General features: G+C 35.3%; 2 protein-coding genes across 3 annotated transcripts; one reads left to right on the forward strand and one right to left on the reverse strand.

Annotated features, from left to right (window-relative positions):
* Positions 1 to 9,446: 9,446 nt before the first annotated feature.
* Positions 9,447 to 12,088, forward strand: LOC109008554. 2 transcript variants are annotated; one of them, XM_018988694.2, is made up of 9 exons: positions 9,447 to 9,724; positions 9,903 to 10,113; positions 10,301 to 10,353; positions 10,802 to 10,838; positions 10,939 to 11,004; positions 11,202 to 11,306; positions 11,411 to 11,564; positions 11,684 to 11,763; positions 11,865 to 12,088. In XM_018988694.2, the coding sequence occupies exons 1-9, from the start codon at positions 9,624 to 9,626 to the stop codon at positions 11,928 to 11,930; spliced, it is 873 nt and encodes a 290-aa protein (XP_018844239.2). In that variant the 5' UTR covers positions 9,447 to 9,623; the 3' UTR covers positions 11,931 to 12,088. The 2 variants fall into 2 exon arrangements, with proteins under 2 accessions (XP_018844239.2, XP_018844248.2); XM_018988703.2 differs by having other exon boundaries at positions 11,687 to 11,763.
* A 1,612-nt stretch (positions 12,089 to 13,700) lies between these two features.
* LOC109008566 lies at positions 13,701 to 19,736 on the reverse strand. Its single transcript, XM_018988714.2, has 6 exons — positions 17,778 to 19,736; positions 16,322 to 16,755; positions 16,039 to 16,200; positions 15,663 to 15,738; positions 14,241 to 14,396; positions 13,701 to 14,086 (listed from the first exon to the last, which is right to left on the reverse strand). The coding sequence occupies exons 1-6, from the start codon at positions 19,596 to 19,598 to the stop codon at positions 13,964 to 13,966; spliced, it is 2,772 nt and encodes a 923-aa protein (XP_018844259.2). The 5' UTR covers positions 19,599 to 19,736; the 3' UTR covers positions 13,701 to 13,963.
* Positions 19,737 to 21,289: the final 1,553 nt, after the last annotated feature.

The following is a 21,289-nucleotide window of genomic DNA, read 5'->3' on the forward strand; positions in this document are numbered from 1 at the left end:
GATACAAAATCCATTCCGATCTCTTCTCACGTCCAAACTGGTATAGGAAGTGGTTGAAGCATACTTGACGGCTCTCATGCTTTGCTTTTACCTGTTAACAAGTCAAATACTGTGCTACATAAGTCACCACCTCTCGCTTCATTCCATTTTACCAAAAGTGTTATTTCCAATCCCGATACATTTTGGTACTACCTGGGTTTACTGTGTAAAATGAACGATGAGCTTCTCTCGAAATCAAATCCCTGATCTCTATTATTAGGAACACATAATCTTCCTCTAAACCTTAGGGTGCCATCATCTGATACTGAGTAGTCGGATCTCTTGCCTTCTAACATCTCTCCCTTTATCCTTATCAATGATGTATCACTGGCCTAGGCGACCTTAATTCCATCTATCAACCTTGAACCAAAGGTAAAACTATTTAGTCCAGCTTGAGTGTCCTAGATTATCCCAATATTTGCTTGCTCCATGTCCAATAGTAAGTGCTTTAGGGGAGTGTAAATCGTGGCCAATGTACCAGAAGACGATTTCTAACTAAGTGCATTTGCTACGACATTTGTTTTGCCCGGTTGGTAATTAATACGACAATCATTTTCCTTCAGAAGTTCTAACCATTTACGTTGCCTCATATTCAGTTCCTTCTGTGTAAAAAAGTATTTCAGGCTCTTATGGTCAGTATAAATATCACACATCTCTCCATAAAGACAATGTCTCCAAATTTTCAGGGCAAAAACAATTGTAGCAAGCTCTAAGTCGTGTGTCAGATAATTCTGCTCATAGTGTTTTAGTTGTCGAGAAGCATAAGCAATAACTTTCTCATTTTGCATTAGGACACAACCCAATCCCTTTAATGAAGTGTCACTATATATAACAAGTCTTCCATTTCCTGAGGGGATTGTAAGAACTGGTGCAATCACTAGTCTTTTCTTATATTCCTAAAAGCTCCTCTCGCATTCATCCATCATAAAATATTCTTACTTGTCAACCTCATCATTGGAGCTGCGATACTTAAAAACCTTTCTACAAACCTTTTGTAATAACCGGTAGGACCTAAGAGACTTCTTACCTCATTCACATTACTCAGCTTGGCCCATTTCACCTCTATTTCAATTTTTTCCCTGTGCACTAAAATTCCTTTTCTTGACACCACGTGTCCAAAGAAAGTGATCTCTTGTAACCAAGATTCACACTTGAATTTCGCATACAACTTCTTCTCTTTTAGTGTTGTAAGAGCAATCCTCACGTGGTCTTCGTGTTCTTTGTTACTCCAAGAGTAAATAAGGATCTCATCAATAAAAGCTACTACAAATTGATCCAGAAATCCTTAAAAACTCTATTTATAAGGTCCATAAAAGTAGTAGGGGAATTGGTTAAAACAAAAGGCATAACAAGAAATTCATAATGCTCATACCTTGTTCAAAAAGCTGTATTCTAAATATCTTTCTCTTTGACCTTCAATTGATGATACCCAGATCTCGAATCAATCTTGGAAAATACTTGTGCTTCTATAGCCAATCAAATAGGTCATCAATTCGTGGTAGAGGGTACTTTTTTGAATGGTTACCTTATTCAGCTCCCTACATTAGATACGTAATCGTATGGACCCATCCTTCTTCTTCACAAAAAGTATTGGAGCACCCCATGGAGGCACATTGGGCCGTATAAAACCTTTCTCTAGTAACTTCTGTAACTGATCTTTGAGCTCGCTCAACTCAATTGGATTCATGTGGTAAGGTGCCTTGGATACAGGCGCAGTTCTCGGGGTGAGGTCTATCACGAACTCCACTTCCCTATCTGGAGGTAGCCCTGGAAGGTCCTCTAGAAATATGTCTCCGAACTCTCTGACCGCTTCTATATCCTCTACCCTGAGCCCATCTGCTAGTGGTGAAACCAAACTCGCTAAAAATTCCATGCAACCCTGTCTCAACATTCGGGTGGTCTGTATTGCCAAGATTACACATGGAGGGGAAACTTCTCGTGATGCCTAAAAACTGAACTCCTCCCCATCCGTGGATTTAAAAACCTCCATCTTATTAAAACAATCTACTAATGCACGATTCTGGGATAACCAATTCATTCCCAGAATTATGTCAACTTTGGACATATTAAATATGATCAAGTCCGCAGGAAGAATCCTTACTTAAATTTCTACTGGACAACCCACTAGCGTAGAATCACAAATAATATGCTCTCCTGAGGGCGTACCAACAGACATACTTGATTCTAATGGCTCAAGAATCCTTAGCATGCCCCTTTGCTCACCCATCATCATCCTCACATGGGTGATTAAAAATATGAAATATAACTAAAATGAGTAAAAAACTTAGTTAAAAACTCATCACAACGTAAACATAATAAACATAAAGGTTTTTATAAAAGTTTTCATGGTGAGAGAATTAAGAATCATGATTGTTCATACTAATGCTTATACAATGCATGACTTGTCTTGATTTATCTTAATTATCTGACTGGCTAACACAGTTAACCATGTATGCAAGGTTGTGCGCCTATCCCACATCTTGTAGCCACAAGAGGAATCGCTGAGTAGTATTCTGACACACTATGATGGACCACGCTTGAGTATGTGGCTTGCACATCTACCCATGAATCTGCATTGGTACCACGTATCTGAATGACCATATTATTAAACTGATTTGATTTATCTTGCACTTGAACATAAGAAAGCTTATGTGTCTTATGCGACGTGATATGAATGACATACATAATAAGCTCATAATTATAAAATGTTGAATTAAATATTTTGCATAATTAATATGATCATGTACTATGATGTATGACATGCTTGCATAAATCAGGACATGCATGGTACATAAAAATTGGCAAACAAAGAACTGTCTATAATGATAATCTATCATAACAAATGAACATGTGCTAATACTAATTTATAACCAAGTTACTTATCTCGTAGCGTTTCTTTCGAAATTTCACTTTGTGACTTGTCACTCAAAAGAAGTACAATATGTCATTAAAAATTGTAAGAAATCTTGTCATGACATTCTATTTAATAATTAAATGATACTATGGAGAATAAATTTAATTATTCTGTTACATAATAAATTAAATACTAATATTATTTAAATTCAAATAACACATCTACACTTTCAAATCATAATTTAGTGGAAAATCATATTAAAATCTATCAAAGCAATTAGCTGAAAATCATAAACTTAACAATTTAAAGTGTTCACAATAAATTTCAGCCTTGTATTATTTACTAATGAAATTAGTTGTAAAATACTTACTAATCTCATTTAAATTTCTAGGTATATTCTGAGTATATCAGTTTCTGTAAAAATGAAATTTTTGGGCTATAAACTTACCTAAAATAGTTTGAGTAATAATTAATTTAAACCCATTGAAACTCAAGCTGAAATTGGAATAAGCCCCAACTAAAACAAAAGCCCAGGGAAGTTCAGCCCATCTCAAAAGATTAGGGTCATTGCCGTAATAACAATAATCCTGTAAGGGCAGTAACAGAAAGGCCGAAGATAACATGAACAGTCGGGCGAAAGACCACGTTCACTTGGAGAGGAGCTGTGTGATGGGTCCTTGCTGAGGGAGGGGCAGAGGGTGACGAAACTACGGCTGGACTGAGATCTAAGGTGGTGAGTGCGACGGAAGAGCATTGAGAGAGAGAGAGAGAGAGAGAGAGAGAGAGAGAGAAACTACTGGGCGCTATTAAACCGAGAAAGACAGAACAAAGGGAGAGTGAGGGACGATCATGTGGTTACTGGGGCGGCGCAAGGCTGATGGGAGTAAACCAGCCGGAAGTTTATGGGTTGCTCGAGTGGCGTTCTGACTATCCCTGTGGTGGTCGGCTATGGACAGAGGCGAGGTACACCTAAAACGCTAGATTAGATGTAGTAGAGAGAGAGAGAGAGAACAACAGGAACAAAATTGGGGCGACGCCCGCCGTGGAGGAAAAGAAGCTTACCGTTGGCATCTTATGGGCAGTCATGGCAGTAGTTTCCGACGAGATGAGTTGGTAGGGAGGTGCGCTGCAGTGAGAGGAAAATGGGTTACGGTGGAAGACGTTTTCAACGTAGGGGACGTTGCTTGATGTATGCCCCGATGACTGAGGATGAATATTGTGGAGAATACTGAGAGAGAACTGCTGAGATTTTGGGATGAAAGTGGACGGTTTTAGGGAGGATTTAGGGATGCTAAAATTAATGTGTCGGTTTACGCATAAGGAAGTGATCGGATTAATAGGGAAGATCTTCCATAATGGGATGGGCGAAAAAGGGACATCACTGATCATAAGAATAATGATAGCAATAATAAAATTAACAGCTTTCATTTCTTAGAAGAAAGAAAGGTTGTATTTTAAATAATGATAAAATTGACAATTAACAACGGGAGATTTGAAGGATGTGCATGCGGGGGTGTGTTAAGTTGGAAGGCAGCTTCCTTCCTATTAGAATTTTCCATCAAATATTTATATATGACATGGAGACCGCACTGAAATCCAATTTTAATTAAAGTGATTAGAGCATCTATATTGGTCTATGCATATATGTGTGCAAAGTCATATTTGTATAATATGATCCTAAACTCTTCTACGTTGACTTATACATATCCAAATATTTAATTAGTTATGAACAGTATTTATCTAAATTTGGATAACTATTATTCACTCTACAAAATATATTTTAATCATTATTTATCTCTCCTCCCACTCTCTCTCACAATCATTTCTTTTTCTCTCTCCTTCAACAACACAATAAACATTCACATGCACATTCATTTTATTATTATAATATATTATTATTTTTTTTCATTTTATTATATTTTTAATATAATATTTAAAAAAATTATATTTTTTATTATTGCATTTGTATTATTAATATCAAATATATGTAGTGAATGCTAATTGTAAAATATATATAAAAAAAATTGATTTTAGTAAAAGATTAATAATAATAATAAAATAATATTTTATTATTATTTTGTCTCAAATATAGCCAATGTGAAAATTTTACTTAAATGACAAAATGGTTATGTAAAAGAGATAATTTTACATGTATATGCATAAACCAATATTAATGTTCTAAGGAGTTATACTAAGATACGCTTTGAAACTATTAGTTCATGGTTTATCTTTGGTAATAAAAAAATTTCTCAAAAAAATCTCACTTATCTTTAAATAAATCCGAACTTCAATCCAAACACTTCTCAAATAAAGTAAACTTGTATCTCCCAAAAATCATTTTCATAAGATAATTTACGCCCTTTTTTTGGATCTTAGAAAAATACAAAAGTTAAATCTGCCTCAAAAAAATAAAAATAAAAACCTTGTTGTCCACCCCACTAATTTTACACACTTTAATAAAAGCATATCTAAAGAATTTTACCAATCAAAATATATTTTTTTACGTACTTCTTTTCATTATTTTCACAAAACCCTAAACAACTTATCTCTTGAAAACTTGTAACTTTGGAAAATTCCTAAGAAAACCTTCAAGTATGTTTGGTTAAAAGAAATTTTAAACATGTTTTATTTTTCTTAATTATTGAGATGTATTATTTATAAGGTTTTGTGAAAGTAGATAGGAAACTTTGTATACTTTATTTTTTAAAAATATCTTTTGTATTAGGCTCAATAAATTAGTTAAAGCCCATGAAAGAGTTTATCGGATACGTTATATTTATTTAAACTTAGAGTTAAGGCTCAATTAGTTTTTTAAACTCCAAGCTCATGAGTGTTAGACTCCAAACACTACTATCATTCTGCTTTCCTTTTCATAATAAAATTCCTAGGAATCGAATTTCCTTCTATAAATTTCAACTACACACAAATCTAGTTTCACTCCCATGGATTGGTTGCTGCAGACAGCCCCTCACGTTCCTAGACTATCACTTCGCATCCTCTACATTCAAAACACCCCTTCCTCTCCACACCACATCCCCTCAAACCAACGCACGCCAACCCCCAAGTCCTCCACTGTGAGCCTCTTCGTCCATAGCAACACCGTAGCTTCGTCCCTTCTCACGAAAAACAGCCTCGATGCACGACCAGTGCACGACCCCTCAGCCTTCACGTTAAAACTCTTTCCTCCACGCTACAGTAGTCACGGACAACCGCGGAAAAAAAAAATTTCCTCTACATGCTCTTTTACCTCTAGCCACCCCATGCCACAAGAAGCTTCTCCACATCTACTCCTTCAGCCAAAGCATCACAACAAACCACCCAAATCCGCCCTAGTCCACTGTAAGCCACAGACAACCCCATATGGCAAGCAGAGCAGCAACGAAGCCCAGCCGTGTCCTCTTCCTCCACACCTACAACCTCCCCACACTAAAATACCACCTTGCCAAGACTACACCTCTTGAGCCACTAATGAAACTACCGCAGCCCCTGTTTCCCTTCTACAAGCAGTAACCAGAACGAGGAAGCCACGCCACAAGTCCTCTTCCCCTCTCTTTTCCCTCTTCATTCTCTCGATAATATTTCTCTTCCTTTCATGTTATTCTCTCATTCTCGCACAAGCCAGTTAGTATATGCTAGGTTGAACAAATACATAGGGCTTCACGGGAGTGAATATGGAATGCCATATAAATTTAAGGGCACTTAGACCTATGAAAAGTTGGAATATTTTTAGAGTAGTTAACGGATATAGGAATATCATAATATGGTTTAACGTCGATATTACGAATTTAATGTGTGTATATGTTGGGGTCAACACGTGCTTGCATAGATAGAATTATAAGATCACTATATGGAATAATGGGATTTTAGGATTTAATCGTGTAAGATTTTTTTTAGGAATTTTATAAACATTAAAGTATTTAAGTAGTGACAAAATTTTAGGATCCAAGAGTTCTAGATTTCTTTCAGGTTTTAATAACGAAGCATGTGATTAATTATGAATTTATGAAAATTACTCACATGTTAATAAGTAATCTGACGTGTTCTGAAAATAGTGAATTAGCACTACGAGATAAGAACATGATCATATCCTTATACATATGTATGGTAAACGACATGTCTTTTATAAAAAAATATTATGCATATACGCCCTTCATTGGAAGCCCCTTTTTAGGTACCAAGTCATAATAAAATTTTAAAAATCCATGATTTTACGTGAAAAATTATGCATTAAATTATTTATGAAAATTCATGATTTTATGAAAAGAGTTATACATCAAAAGATTTATGAAAAATCATGATTTTATGTGAAGAAATATGTATTACAGAATTTTATAAAAGAGTACGATTTTATTTTAAATCTATGATATGACAGGTATGCACATGTGATTATGATGAAGTATGAATGATAAAACTTGTAACGGCCTATGTTATGATATGAAGACGGTACCATATGTTATGTGCATATTGCATTGCCAGGTTGTAGATGCTGGTAGTGCACCTAGTGTGTCTTCTTTATATATGGATTCCACAATCCACGGCCACGGGCGCAATCGGAATCCATTTAGATTCGCCAACCCTAACTCACGGGAGTTAACAATGGGTACTGGCCTATGATAAGTAAAAGATAATTTCATGTTCATGCTATTTATGTATGTATTTATGAGTATGCATATTTTTCAAGAAAATCTCATGTTTATTATGTTTACTGTATGATGTGTCGCTCATTGAGTATTCGACTTATTTTTGTATATTTTTATTTTTCTAACCACACCAAGTGATGATCTTTATGAGGATGAGACTGCAGGACAGAACTTGACCCCAGGAGGTGAGGTAGAGGCCTAGACAGATTATGCTATGATTAGTTTTATGATTTTAGTTTAATAATTTATTTTGATAAGCACATAAGATTTTATTGATTTTAAATAAGTGCTTCCGCAGACTCTCTTTTGGATTTTAAGTACTTAATAAAAATTAAATTTATTTGAATTAAAATATTTTATAGGATTTTGGGAAATGAGAAAAAAAAAGTGGAATAAAATATTATAAAGTTAAAATATTAGTTGAATATGATTTTTGTTTTAAATTTTGAAAAAGTTGAATTGTTTTTTGAGTTTGAAAAAATTGTAATGATTAGATGAAAAAATTAAATATTTAAAATTAAAAAAATATTTATATTTTAATAATATTTAAATATTGAGATGATATTATCTTATCGTTGAAATAAGCTTATCATCCACACAAGCACTATCACAAGGACAATTATAAATATGTAAGAATAATAACGTTCTTCGTTTTAAATATTATCATCCCAATGATATTTGACTACGTGGCACATCTTAAATGATTGATAAAAGAGTTGAAATATAGCATATTGCCAAATACTCAATCTCTATTGTAAGGTTTGAGGAGGGGGGAGGTGGCTTCTAAGGATCCACTTGTTTTGTCTACCAAATCCAAAACATGAATAGCCGCAACTGGTTTTGTTCCACCCAACTGTATGGAGTTTGCGCCCCCAAATTTGTGTAGTCATCGTTCCCTTCAAAACCACCTTCACTCTCCCACACACAAACCTTAACATGCGAATACAAAGACAAAACACCATTTATGGTACTCATGTGCGCGTAGTTACTGTTTCCAAAACTGCTCCAAAACTCAAACGAGAGCGGGATGCTGTTAAGATATAAAATATCTGATAAAATTTATCTCTTCTTATGACTTTAACCTTTTGAGATAAAGGGTAATTTCACATGATATCAGAACAGAGGTCTTGAATTCAAATCCTGATTTTATACTTTATTTCATATGTTGGACTCATTCATTGAAAAAACGTTTGATTTACACGTGAGAGAAGTGTTAAAATATAAAATATATAAATTTAAATTTTTAGAACAAACGGTGATTTTACATATTCAACCATTCATCATCTTTGCATTTTTTGGCCCACCTTCAATCTCTATCTATGTCCAAATTCCGGCTGAGATGATTCCACGTCCTCTTGTTATATTCATAAAACTTCACCTCCAATTAAATTAACTTAATAATTCCAACCATTTTAATGCACCCAAAAAAGAAAAAAAGCATTCAATATTAATATGTGGCGCATGGTATGTGCAACTTTAATGAAATGGGATTATCACTAATTTGTAGCAATCTAGTATCTCATTGCCTACTCACATCTTTGACTTTGAGACCATTTTAATATTATTCTAATTCAAGGAAAATCTAAATTTATCTATTCTTTATGCTTATCCATGTTATAAAATCACTTAAAATTAATGTGAAATTATACAAGATTTAAATACTCTAAAATTATATCTAATATTATTTTTTATATCAATCTCTTAATATTGTAAGATCTATTAATATTAAGATTAATATCTCATTTATTTTTGTAGATAAGTAGAGATTAAAGTTAAAAATTAAATAAAATATTATTAAAATATTAGTTAAGAGAAATTATGAAAATAAAAAAAAGTTAATTATTATAAAATAAAGCTAAAAATATCAAGATGACGATATCTTAAAAAGAAGATAGAGATAAACAGAAATGAACAGGTTGTCCAACTGTTTCCAGGGTCAACCATGTCTTTCTAATTTTGTCTGAAACTGTTTGGAAAGTCCATATATTAGCTTTGGAAATAGTTCCCCTTTCCCTCTTATCTCTCTTTAGCCTTATATCGCCCAAATCAATGTAAAAGGGAAATCGTTCTCGTTTCGTTTCAGTGCTGCGATGTCGACGATTCCCATTCACAGACCTGAATTCTTGACATTTCCTAACGCTGGATTTAGAAATCATCAAAAATCCCAAACAATCAAGGCCTCTTGGACGATGTGAGTTTCATACATTTCTTTGTTTCTTTCTCTCAATTTCTGAGAGCCATTTCTTTCTCTAATTCCAGACCCCAATCGTTTCTGCTCTTCTGATCACTGGATGTTTATATGTATATCTGTATGTATAGCTATAAGCCTATAAGCTTAAGCTCTGGGGTTTTTTCTATGTTATTCACAGGGCAATGGATTCCAAGCCTTCTTATACAAGGAAGAAGGAAGAACTCTCTGTGCAGCTTCCGAATCCATCGTCTACTAAATTCGAGTCGTCAACGCCGTCCGATCTCCGATTCGACCGGCTGCAGCCGTCGGATCAGGAACTAGATCAAGAGAAACGGCTTCAGTTCGGACAGTTCGTGGCTCGCGAGGCCGTGCTCGATGAAGAGTATTGGGTACGTGACTTATCATCACCTTGCAATTATAAGATTAAAACAGAAACGAAAATAAAAACCTTAAACCACAAAAATTAATGAGGCGTGTTTGTCCTTTTTTTTTTTCCCCCCCTAAAACTTGTATATTAAATTTTGCGTGAATAAATAATGTGTTTTTTTTTTGGTATGTTTTTTTATTCTGTGGTAGACAGCAGCATGGCTACGAGCAGAAAGTCACTGGGAAAATAAAACTTACGAAAGGTAAAGTTTTCATATGCACATACATGCATAGAAGTTTAATGCCAGAAAGTCACGGCGGGGGGGAGGTACAGCCTATAATCATCGTATGTAATTAAGTTGGGAGCTGCTATGAATAAAACTGAGCCATTTCATCCAAGATAATGGTTTCATTCTGGTGTTAGGAAATCTTGGACATATTACTCTGGCCCATTATGTCCTTGAAATGATACAGAAACAGACTTTACCAACCATTAGAGAAACTGAAAAATGTAGCTGAGAGGGGTTAACAATTAGGAAGAGACCAGGTTTTTCGATCCTCTATCGCGTATTAAGTTTCATTCTTCGATGCCCTGCCAATGGTGGGCTATTTGGCATGAGTTCAGCCTCTAATGGGTTAACTGCATCTATGCATAAAAAGAGGAAGAGTTGGAGACCAACCACTAATTCTAGCTATGCTTGCTTAACACAGATATGTTGATAACTTCAAAAGGAAATTTGCAGAGCAGGTAGGACATATCGCCTTACTATTTAAATTGTTTGATATAACTTCAATTACATATCTTTTATGCATGAAGTTCTTTAAAGGGTACTTTTTTTGTTGTATAGGAGTTTAATGCCATAAAAAGGCGATGCAGAGGGCAAAATGGGCAGAAATGCGCGTGCGTTGTCACGGTATGAAACCAATCCGCTAAGATCATACCCTTTGGTTTGATTTAGTTTGTATATTGGTTGAATGCCACCGGTTAGGGTGAGTTGAACTGGTTGATACAAAAAGTCTCACTTTATTATGATGGGAAAAAGGATGATTGAATCATTACTTGTGTGATTAGATTAAAGCTCATACAGTGTTCTGCTATCAAATTCTTCAGGTTAAAAAGGAAGTGAGGAATGTAAAACGCACTGTACTGAAAAGTGTCGTTGGAACCCTTGATTTGAGCTTCCGGTACTTGTTGCATGGAGAGACTTTTCCTGGGGTAGAATTATGTTTTGTTTAAATTAGCAGCTTCAATCCTTTGTGTTAACTCTGTCTAATCCAGTCCTTTGGACAAACTTGCAATGGATTTAATTGCTTTCACAGGAAAGGGTGAAAACTCCTCTCTTCTGCAGCATCAACAAAACAGACCCAAATAGATATGGTTATATTGCAAACTTATGCGTGGCCAAATCATCACGTCGCCAGGGTATTGCAAGCATTATGTTGCATTTTGCCATTGAATCAGCCAAATCTGATGGTAATACAAAAGTCGAGACATACATCTTTCATTGACACCCTAAGAGATGTAAAAACTCTGATATGGAACACTTGATTGAAATAGGAAAATTTTTCTCTTCTGATCTGTTCTTTCTGCAGCAGGCGTGGAACAGGTATATGTGCATGTGCATAGAAGCAACTTTCCTGCACAAGAACTGTATCATAAGACGGGGTTTGAGGTAATGTCAATGCAATTACTCTAAAAGTACTTCTGGCTTCATTTCGTGAGTTTTTGTTTTTTTAGATGTAGTGCTGAAACAGCTTTTGTATTCTTGATTAGATGGTCGAAGTGGCAAGCCCTCAATTGTTAGAAGATCAAACTTACTTGCTTTGTTTCAAGACATAGAAACTCAATCATACTAATTACTAATTATTCTCTCTCTCTCTCTCTCTCTCTCTCTCTCTGTATGATGATAAAAAAAATGAATGTACACAAAATTGTAAAATATTTATGTTTATAGGCATTCCAGCAATGAAATGGTGATTTCCGAGTTCCTCTTTGAATGATTGAAAATGTCAATGTACACCCATTTTTTCCTTTTGTATTTTTGAACTTATGGTAAACCAGACAGGAATTGATCGATAGTGATAGCTCATTCCTATGTGCGCGGCCCATTGGAGCACTGATATTAGACTAGTCGAATGTTTTTTTCCCCCTACCAAAATTTCGTTAGAATTAGGGCAGTAAATAAATGAAAAAATTTATTCATCATAAGCAAAAATAACTCAAAACAGCTTGATTTTGAATGAAAAGACTCCGTTTGGATACAGAAATACTTTAATCTCATCTCATCTCATCTCATCTCATCATTACAACTTTTTTAAATTCTTATATAAAATATAATAAACAATTCAATTTTTTCAAATCTTATAATAATAATAATATTAAAAAATAATATTTTATTCAACTCATCTAAAATTATCTCATCTCACTATCCAAACTTCTCAAAAATCAGCAAACTTTGACCGCTTAGTACTTCGTTCAAAATTGTCTCGTTTACACACTGAGCTAGAACACCCAAAATCACCCTACACTGACTAATAATTGCTACATTGATTTTTGAGTTGCTGTCGAAATGTATCTACCAACTGCAGTTAGGCCAAGTTAATTTTTAGGATTTATTTAAATGGAGTAGAAAAATATTCATAAAACTGGGATAAGTCCTTCCTTAACTGATCTTACTTGACCCTCAGGGGAGGTGTTTGAATTTTGAAATGCCCCCGCCGTTATGGAATCCATTGGGTCCCTTCTCCGGGGGGGTGACATAGAGAGTCAGAGATTGGTGGTGAGCAGCCCGTAGTCTATCTGGGGACTTGTTCGGGGCCCAATCCCTTGGGCTTGGGGGCCTTTGGACCGTGTAGGTGGGCCTGTCGAATAGGAGGGGATTTTGGCCTCTCTACCTTGGACACTTAGTACAGTAGTACTCTTTGGTATATGTTGTGCCAAAAATGCACAAAAATCAATATCAATATAGAATCACCAAGTTTCAGTTAATAGGTTCGTCCTCCAAAATCATGTGTTCATGCAGCATCCTAGCATTTGTAAGCCGCCCAGAAAGGCCGAGATACTGAACCTGACATAAGTCTATGGAATCTCTGATTCACCTCAACCTGACTACGGCCAGGCATCTTTTTCATTTCTTTTACTGTCATTAGGTTTTTCAACCTCACTACATCTTCCCATCCACCAGATTCAGCATATATATTCGACATAAGGACATAAAAAGTTACAGGTTTAGTGTCCAATTGAAACAACCAAGATGGCTAGACTTTCAAACATGCTATCATTCTCATCTCTTCAACGTTAACAGAACTGAAGAAGTAGCACACCACATTAATGTTAGGTTCTCATCTGAGAAAATTTGAAGAATGTATGCACATTATGCCTGTACCATCTTGGGGAGGTTTTAATGTTTTATAATGTTAGTAACAAGACAAGTTACCGACATCCGTTGCAGATTTGTAGAAAGGGTCTTTCACAGAACATTTGGGACCCAATAATTTTCTCTGCTTTACGTAAGAGGCAATCTCATAAAGTTTTGATAACCAACCGTGAATCTCCAATGAAGCTTCCTGCCATTTGAGTCCGAGGGAATTGCTAAACAAGGCATCTTACTGGAATCATGTTTAATGCTTCTACTATAAATATTTCCAGTTAAGTTAAGCTGCGCATAGTACATTGCTGCAACCAATTTACAAAAGCAAGCAACAGGACTGAAAAAAATGAGAACTTTCTAAGATAGTGGAACTTTCAAAATCAGTCATATATGGTGAATGTTGTGGGTAACAGGGGTTGTATTCTATTTGTTCCTAGCCACTGTATGATGTTAAGAATAGCATGTCTGATGATCCTAACTGAGATCACATTGGAGAAGACACTCAGGAATAACGTAACGGACATTGATGATCAGGTGCCTTGACGTGTTCTAATACCGAAGACATCTTCAAGCCGACAATTTGTACATCTGGATTCGAGTGGCCTTCCAGAAAAACATTGGTAATCTGTCCAAAAAGAAAGCGTCATTACATCTTAAAACCCATTTTAATTTTAACCTTATGTAAAATTTCAAAACAGGCATGAGAGTGGGTTAGAAAACTGGCCATAATTTTCAAAGACTTTGCATCCCCATCCTGAAGTGGAGTAAAAAACAGATACCTGAGTACATCCAAACAGTTTGAGCACCCTCAGTGACAAGCAGCTGTCTACAATGAAACCAATAGCCTCATCTGTCAAATTCCGGCACCAAGATAGATCCAGAGTATGCAACATTTTCGATCGCCTGGCAAGTGATATTGCTGTGTTGTGGCTAACCTGAATAAAGCCACAGAAGACCCAAATCAGAAAAAAGAAAATATCATTTACCGTAAAAGACCCGTCACCTAGGGGTGTAACCGGTCCGGTCCGGTCCGGTTTTGGACAAAATCTAGGACCGAACCGGTATGTACCGGTTTTGTATTTTTCAAAACCGATTACGCCCCGATTACCCTCCTAAACCGGTACTTCCGGTTTTACCGGTTTCCGGTCCGGTCCGGTCCGGTTTTCCGGTTTTTTTTAAATGTAAAAAACATATAATAAAGTGTTAATTCTTATTATAAAATATTATTAAAAATTTAATATATATATTATGCTTAAAGCATATGATCAATTAAATTTTTATCTTTAAGATTAAACTTTTATTTTATAAATTATAACAACATTATCTTATATATAATTATATTAATAACATATGATCAAATAAATTACAAATGTTCATATTTAAAATTAACATTTTATGTTATTATTTATAAATTATAATATAAAATTTTTTCATATATGATATATAATTATATATATTATATATAAAAATTTAACATATAATTATATATTATATATATAAATATTTTGTATAATATATAAATTAATTTTTATATTTTTTTTTCCAACCGGTCCGGTTCGGTCCGGTCCGGTCCCAAAAACTACGGAACCGGAACCGGACCGGAACCGGCCGGTTTTTATAAAATAGGAACCGGTTCCGGACCGGACCGGTTCAAAACCGGACCAACCGGTCCGGTTCGGTCCGGTCCGGTCCGGTTTTCCGGTTTCCCGGTTTAAATTTACACCCCTACCGTCACCCCTTCAACCCAAGGGCTAGAATTAAACCAAGTGGCAGGGAGATTATCATAATCTAAACTGGCCAAAGAGACACCTGAAGCATAAAAATCAGGTACAATCATTCCTCACATAAACAGCAATAGGTCTGTCTCATGCAAGCCATAGAAGAACCACAGAATAAGCACATCTACATATAATCCTCTCTTTTTTTTTTCACTTGGCGGTACAAGGTATAAAATGAATCTACGACATTTTATACATCTTTAAAACATTTAAACTTCTAAAAAATTTTAAAAAATATATATTTTGTTGAGTAAAATAATAATTTTTTTTTAAAATTATATATATTGTTTTTAATTAAATATCGTATATTGTTCCTGTGTAATGCACGGGTCTGCAACTAATTTCAGTCAATTTTGAAGTCTCTTTACAATGGTGGCCACCCATGTGTTCCTGTGTGTGTACGAGACAGAGAGAGAGAATAACCTTCTTGACATTATTCACTGAAAGTTCTTTTAAACACTCTCCAGAGGTTTCCAGGAATGCAGCAATAGCTTCATCGCTGTCACGCAGAAAGGATTACTCAGTTATTTCATCACCGAAACAATGTCAAGCATCACCCACAGCATCTTTCAATCAGCAATTCCAGTTACAGTAGATTTTACTTCTTGACTTTTTCTAACAGATGTACTAGCCAGACACAAGTATAAAGTATTCAACATGCATCCGGAAATTAATATACTTCAATATTAACACGTAAATTTTTTATTAGCACCTCCCGTATCTAGCAAAAATATATTCGATGTAGCATTCTGCTTTCTTGAAAATCAAAAGCACTAACATAAACTAAAACCGTTATAACCTGAATGGATTACGGCAGAGTTTTAATGTTTGAATTGATTGACAGCCATTTGCAAGATATCCTAGGGTAGAATCTGTCAATTTGCACAAGTTGACAAGATCAATTGCACATAATTCCGGACAGGAATCAGCAATGACTTTCAAAGAAGAATCTGTCAATTTTCTGCACAAAATTGGAACACAAAGCAGAATGAAAATAGAGCAAGTCACATAAACATACTCTCTGAAATTAAATGAAAGATGATCATCCCTTAAGGCATTAGAGGTGTGTTAAAGAGACGTACACACAATCTGTCAAAACAAGCTCCTTCATATTGTGACCACGAGCCCTAATAAATTCCTTGATAAAATTATCACAAACATCTGGAATACCAGCTAATGATAATACTTGTAATTGTTCAAGCTTCTTCAATGCCGGTAGGATAAGCATGGTGTCAATGCTTTGACAATCAGTAAGATACAATTCCCTCAGAACTGATCCCAATGTGTTAGCCAAAGTGTCAATACTGGAGGAGCTAAGGAGGGAACATTGACTGAGATTTAAAGATCTTAGTGCAGGGGCAGAAGAAACAATTGCACTTAGGCCAACATCTGAAAGACGACATGCACCACTGAGGGATAAAGTAGTTAATGCAGGCAAGCTATTTGACGAGCAAGCTAAGGTAGAAAGTAATATATAATCTGGTATACAGCGCCCACAATGGTCAAGTTGTAACACCTGATTCCACAAAAGAATACATTTGGTGTGGTCAAATGATAAGGATGTTAGTCCCTCAAAATTAATATAGACTGATTACAAATAAACAACAGCAATAAACTCCAGAGGAATATCATCCTTGTAGAAGTGGCATTGCAAAACTAGGATTGCAAACACCAAGTTATCACTATATTCACCCAAACAAACATTGAGTTTGGATTCAGGGCAGTAAGACTAATGAAATGAAGTTTGGAATCATTAGTTCTAAAGTGCAAAAGAAAACTCTACAAAAAACAAAAGCCAATATTAAGTTCAACTACTGATTCAAGAGCTGCTTATTTCCAATTACTTCATTTGATCAACCTCAAATGGAGATTTTGATGTGAGAACTCAATTGAGGAAAATAGGGAGAAACAAAAAATGCATATAAAGAACCAATACTTTGATAGGGTATAAAAAAATCAAAGTATTGGGACACCATAATCGCAAAGCATTTCTCATCAACTAAATTAATTAAGTTAAACCAATATTGCACCAACAACCTTTTTTTAGAGGAAACAAAGATTTGTTAGAATAACCATGTGATGGAATGAATACATATGCATCCAAAAAGAGACGGTAAACAGAATCAAGCGAATGGATTATGATCCAGTGAGTGCTTTAATATACAATAGCCTTGAGCATAATCATATAATGTAACAAATGACCATCCTAAACTTCGCGGTTATGAATCAATTCCATGATCATTCAATGCAAAATAACCGTTAGTTGGACACACACGTGGGTTTCAAGTATCCTGCAAACTCCTATTCCAAAACCGTGCCACAAAAAAATATGAGCAAACGTCCAGATAAGCATTTAATTTTGAAACTCTAACAATACTGAACCTTAAAGAAACTTAGCATTCTTCCACTCACAAGACCTCTATTCTGTCACAATGACGAGCAAAAGTCCCATTATACATATAAGGGATGGAATTTTAGTAATAATATAACTGAGCGTTCGAGATAATTACAAGCATATCATAAGGCAAACTAACATACCGTTAGGTTGCTGGTGTCACAACCCTGAAAAGATTTTGTAAACTGTTCCTCCGTTAGCCATGAACAATCCCTCACGCGAACCTCTGTCGGTGATCCACGAATAAGAAGCTCAAAACAATGACTATTCATTCTCCGCGAATCGCATAGCAATTGACTGAGTGTGTGCTTCAAAGCATCAGGAACACATTCAAGTGAAGTAATTGCTTCAAAATTCTCGGCAAGAACTGCCAAGCATAGTTCTTTCAGCGAGGGAACCAGCCGCTTTGGGCGATTTTGGCTATACTTAGGAACCCATATAAATGGTGCGCACTTGCTCTTCTCCAAAGAGGAATTCTCCACTCGCTGACTCTTAGTTGCTCGATCTTTGATGATGTTCATGGCAGTAGAGAAGGGACCAGGCCAATCTTCAAGCTCCCGCTCCTCTTCAGCCTCAGAAGACACATGGTTCTCCTCTTCCTCTTGTGGAGAATAAATAGCAAATCGAGAAGCATTTTCCTTGGCTACTTCATAGAACCGGTTCATGTAACCCCTTCGGCTTGATTCACTCTCTCTTGTCTCAGCCTTCCAATCTTTGGTTTGACCCAACGATGCTGCATTATTTACCAAATCAACGAGACCCGATACCACATCTTCAACTGAATTTCTGGACTCGGATTCCAACCCCAATTCCACTTTCTCGTCACTGTTCAGTAACAAAGAACCATCAATTTCTACGGCCTTCCCTTTTTCTTCTCTGCCGAATCTCCTCCCCTTCACAGCATTCTTCTCAATGACAACACTCCTCTCACCAGCACCATTTACATTTTTATTCCCCTTCTCATTTTCTGCACTCAATTGTCTCTCATAAACCGGCTTAGAACCATCATTCTTGACCACATTGTCACTAAAATTGACACCAATGGATATTAAATCATCCTGGACCAACTTTCCCTTCCCCTTTTCCTCTCTCTTAAGCCTCCTTTCACGCTCAACGATATGGTTCTCAACAGCAATTGGTGCTCTCTCAGATTCTCCCTTATTGTCAACCAACTTAACACAACCAGCACCACTCAAAACCCCACCCTCTCCTCTCTTCGCAACTCTCTTCCCCGACCGCAAATTTAGACAAACTTTACTCTCTCCATCCTCCTCCGCATGTTCCAAACCTAACGCGTCACCGTCAATCCCCAATTTCCTCTTATTCCCTTTCGCCAACTTTGAACCCAGCCCAGCTTCGTCGGAACCCATTAAACCCTTGTCCTCTTTCCACCCAGACTCATTTCCATTCAATCCACGAACCCTGTCCAAGCAAGAACCCATTTCCGAATTGGAAACCCCTGCTTTCTCTGCCAAAACCCTCGAGTCCCGGGAGATCGAATCCGAATCCAATTCCAATTCGAATTTAAACTTGTCCCACAAACTAGAAAGACCACTATCAATTCTCCTCATACTCTCTCCTTCCCCCGGTTTCCCACTCGAGCAGGCGTCTACATCGCCCGACACGTTCTTTCTTTTGCGGCTGCGACTTTGGGGGGGGAAAATCGAATCCGAACGAGGGCCCTCGCCGGAGCCCGATTTCGAAGCGAGACGGAGACTCCGACGACGGACGAGCCCGGAATGGGTTTTAGAATCTGAGCCCGACCCGGGAGGTACCGGGTTAGGGTTCGTTGGTAGAGAAGAAGGGGTATTGGAGGACATAGGCGGGGTAAGAGATTGGAGAGCGGAGGATTCGTGGGTTTGGGAGGGAGTAGAGGGCTCGATCTTAAGGCTTGGTCTCGCTCTCGGGGATATGGATTTTGTGGGCTTAATCGGGACTATTTTGCGAGACCGCGAAACCGTCATTTGATACTGTCGCACACACAGATATAGGGAGAGAGAGAGAGAATGAAATGGAGATGATGAAGGCGCGGAAAAAAGATGCGAGGGGTTTGGGACAGAAACTTCTCGTGCAAGCTGACTGCAATCCTTACAATTTCCCGCCAGAGTATAATGTTAATACATCTTCTTTCTTTTATCAATTCTATTTGAGTATGTCCTTTATTTTATTAACGATTTGTTAAAAAAATTTAAAAATAAAAATTTATGTAAATTAAGTTTTATCATGTAAATAAAATTAAAGTTATATTTTGCACATCAACTTTTAAGTAAAATAATATACATATATATTTTATTTATAATATACATACATATTTATTTATTTTATTTTATTTTCTCTCTCTTTTCTTTATTAAAAAATATTTCATGCATTTTTTTATACTTTCCCTCAATTCCAAAATATCTAATATTATTTTATGGGAAAAAAAACATTGAAAATCAATCTTGCATCTACCCAAAAAGCTAAAGAGCTATTGCTTTTGATGACCGAAGATGGATGGATTAGACCCCGTTGAGATTCAAAAGTCTTTCTAACTCATCTTATTTGTCATCATCTTATTATTATAATTTTTTCTTTTTTTTATATAAAATATTTAAAAAAATTCAACTTTTTTAAATTACAAAACAATAATAATTTAAAAAAATAATATTCTAACAATATTTTATTTAATTTTCATTTCAACTCACTATTCAAGCATTTCCAAACAAATAAAATAGTTTGGATTCATAGATAAATTGAAATGATTTATGAATAATATAATAAAAATTGAATTATTTATTATATTTTGTGTGAAAATTTAAAAAAATTATTTTTAAATTTAAAAAAGTTGAATTATTTATTATATTTTGTATAGAAATTTGAGAAATTTGTAATTATGAGATGAGATGAGTTGATGTGGGTTTTGAATTCAAACGGGAATATGTTTGATTGTTAAAGTGGCTTTAACCCATCTCAAGCTAATCATTATTGAGACTCATTACTTTTTCAACTTCTCATAAAAAAATTAAAATCATCTCAACATATTTCATACATTCAAACACATGTTTTAACCTACTTACATTCAAACACATGTTTTAACTTACTTACATTCAAACACATCTCAATAGGACCACAAAATACTATTAGGTCCCGTTTGGATGCAGAAATAGTTTTATCTCATCTTACCTCATCATTGCAACTTTTTTAAAATTTCACACAAAATATAATAAACAATTGAAATTTTTTCAAATTCTAAAATAATAATAATATTAAAAATAATATTTAAACAATATTTTATTCAACTTTTAACTTTTATTTAAAATCATCTCATCTCATCTCACTATCTCAATAGAACATTATTCACATGTCAACCATCATTTGGACTTCGTTTAGTTACACATATGAAATGGGATGAGATGATATGTAAATTTAAAATTGAATAAAATATTGTTATAATGTTATTTTTGTCTTGAGATTTGAATATATTGAATTGTTTATTATATTTTATATGAGAATTTAAAAAAATTGTAATGATTATATGAGATTATTTATTAACACAAACCAAGTTGTTAAGTTGAGTTCATATGGGCTCGCTTTTTTATCACTTTCCAAAATTATAGATACATTTTCTAATAAATTTGCTTCAGTTGCATCATTGCTAAGGACATATGCGAATTTT

The sequence above is a fragment of the Juglans regia genome, chromosome 1, assembly GCF_001411555.2.
Source record: "Juglans regia cultivar Chandler chromosome 1, Walnut 2.0, whole genome shotgun sequence".
Lineage (NCBI taxonomy): Eukaryota > Viridiplantae > Streptophyta > Magnoliopsida > Fagales > Juglandaceae > Juglans > Juglans regia.

What these genes read in the sequence shown, in the direction of transcription:
- LOC109008566 (XM_018988714.2), bottom strand. Translation starts at nt 19,598, where the DNA reads ATGACGGTTTCGCGGTCTCGCAAAATAGTCCCGATTAAGCCCACAAAA. An exon ending in CTTGTTTTGACAGATTGTGT is followed by an intron (nt 16,201 to 16,321) that starts GTACGTCTCTTT and finishes AATTTTGTGCAG; the next exon opens with AAAATTGACAGATTCTTCTT. An exon ending in AACTGTTTGGATGTACTCAG is followed by an intron (nt 14,087 to 14,240) that starts GTATCTGTTTTT and finishes CTTTTTGGACAG; the next exon opens with ATTACCAATGTTTTTCTGGA.
- LOC109008554 (XM_018988694.2), top strand. Translation starts at nt 9,624, where the DNA reads ATGTCGACGATTCCCATTCACAGACCTGAATTCTTGACATTTCCTAAC. An exon ending in TGCTCGATGAAGAGTATTGG is followed by an intron (nt 10,114 to 10,300) that starts GTACGTGACTTA and finishes ATTCTGTGGTAG; the next exon opens with ACAGCAGCATGGCTACGAGC. An exon ending in TGAATCAGCCAAATCTGATG is followed by an intron (nt 11,565 to 11,683) that starts GTAATACAAAAG and finishes TTCTTTCTGCAG; the next exon opens with CAGGCGTGGAACAGGTATAT.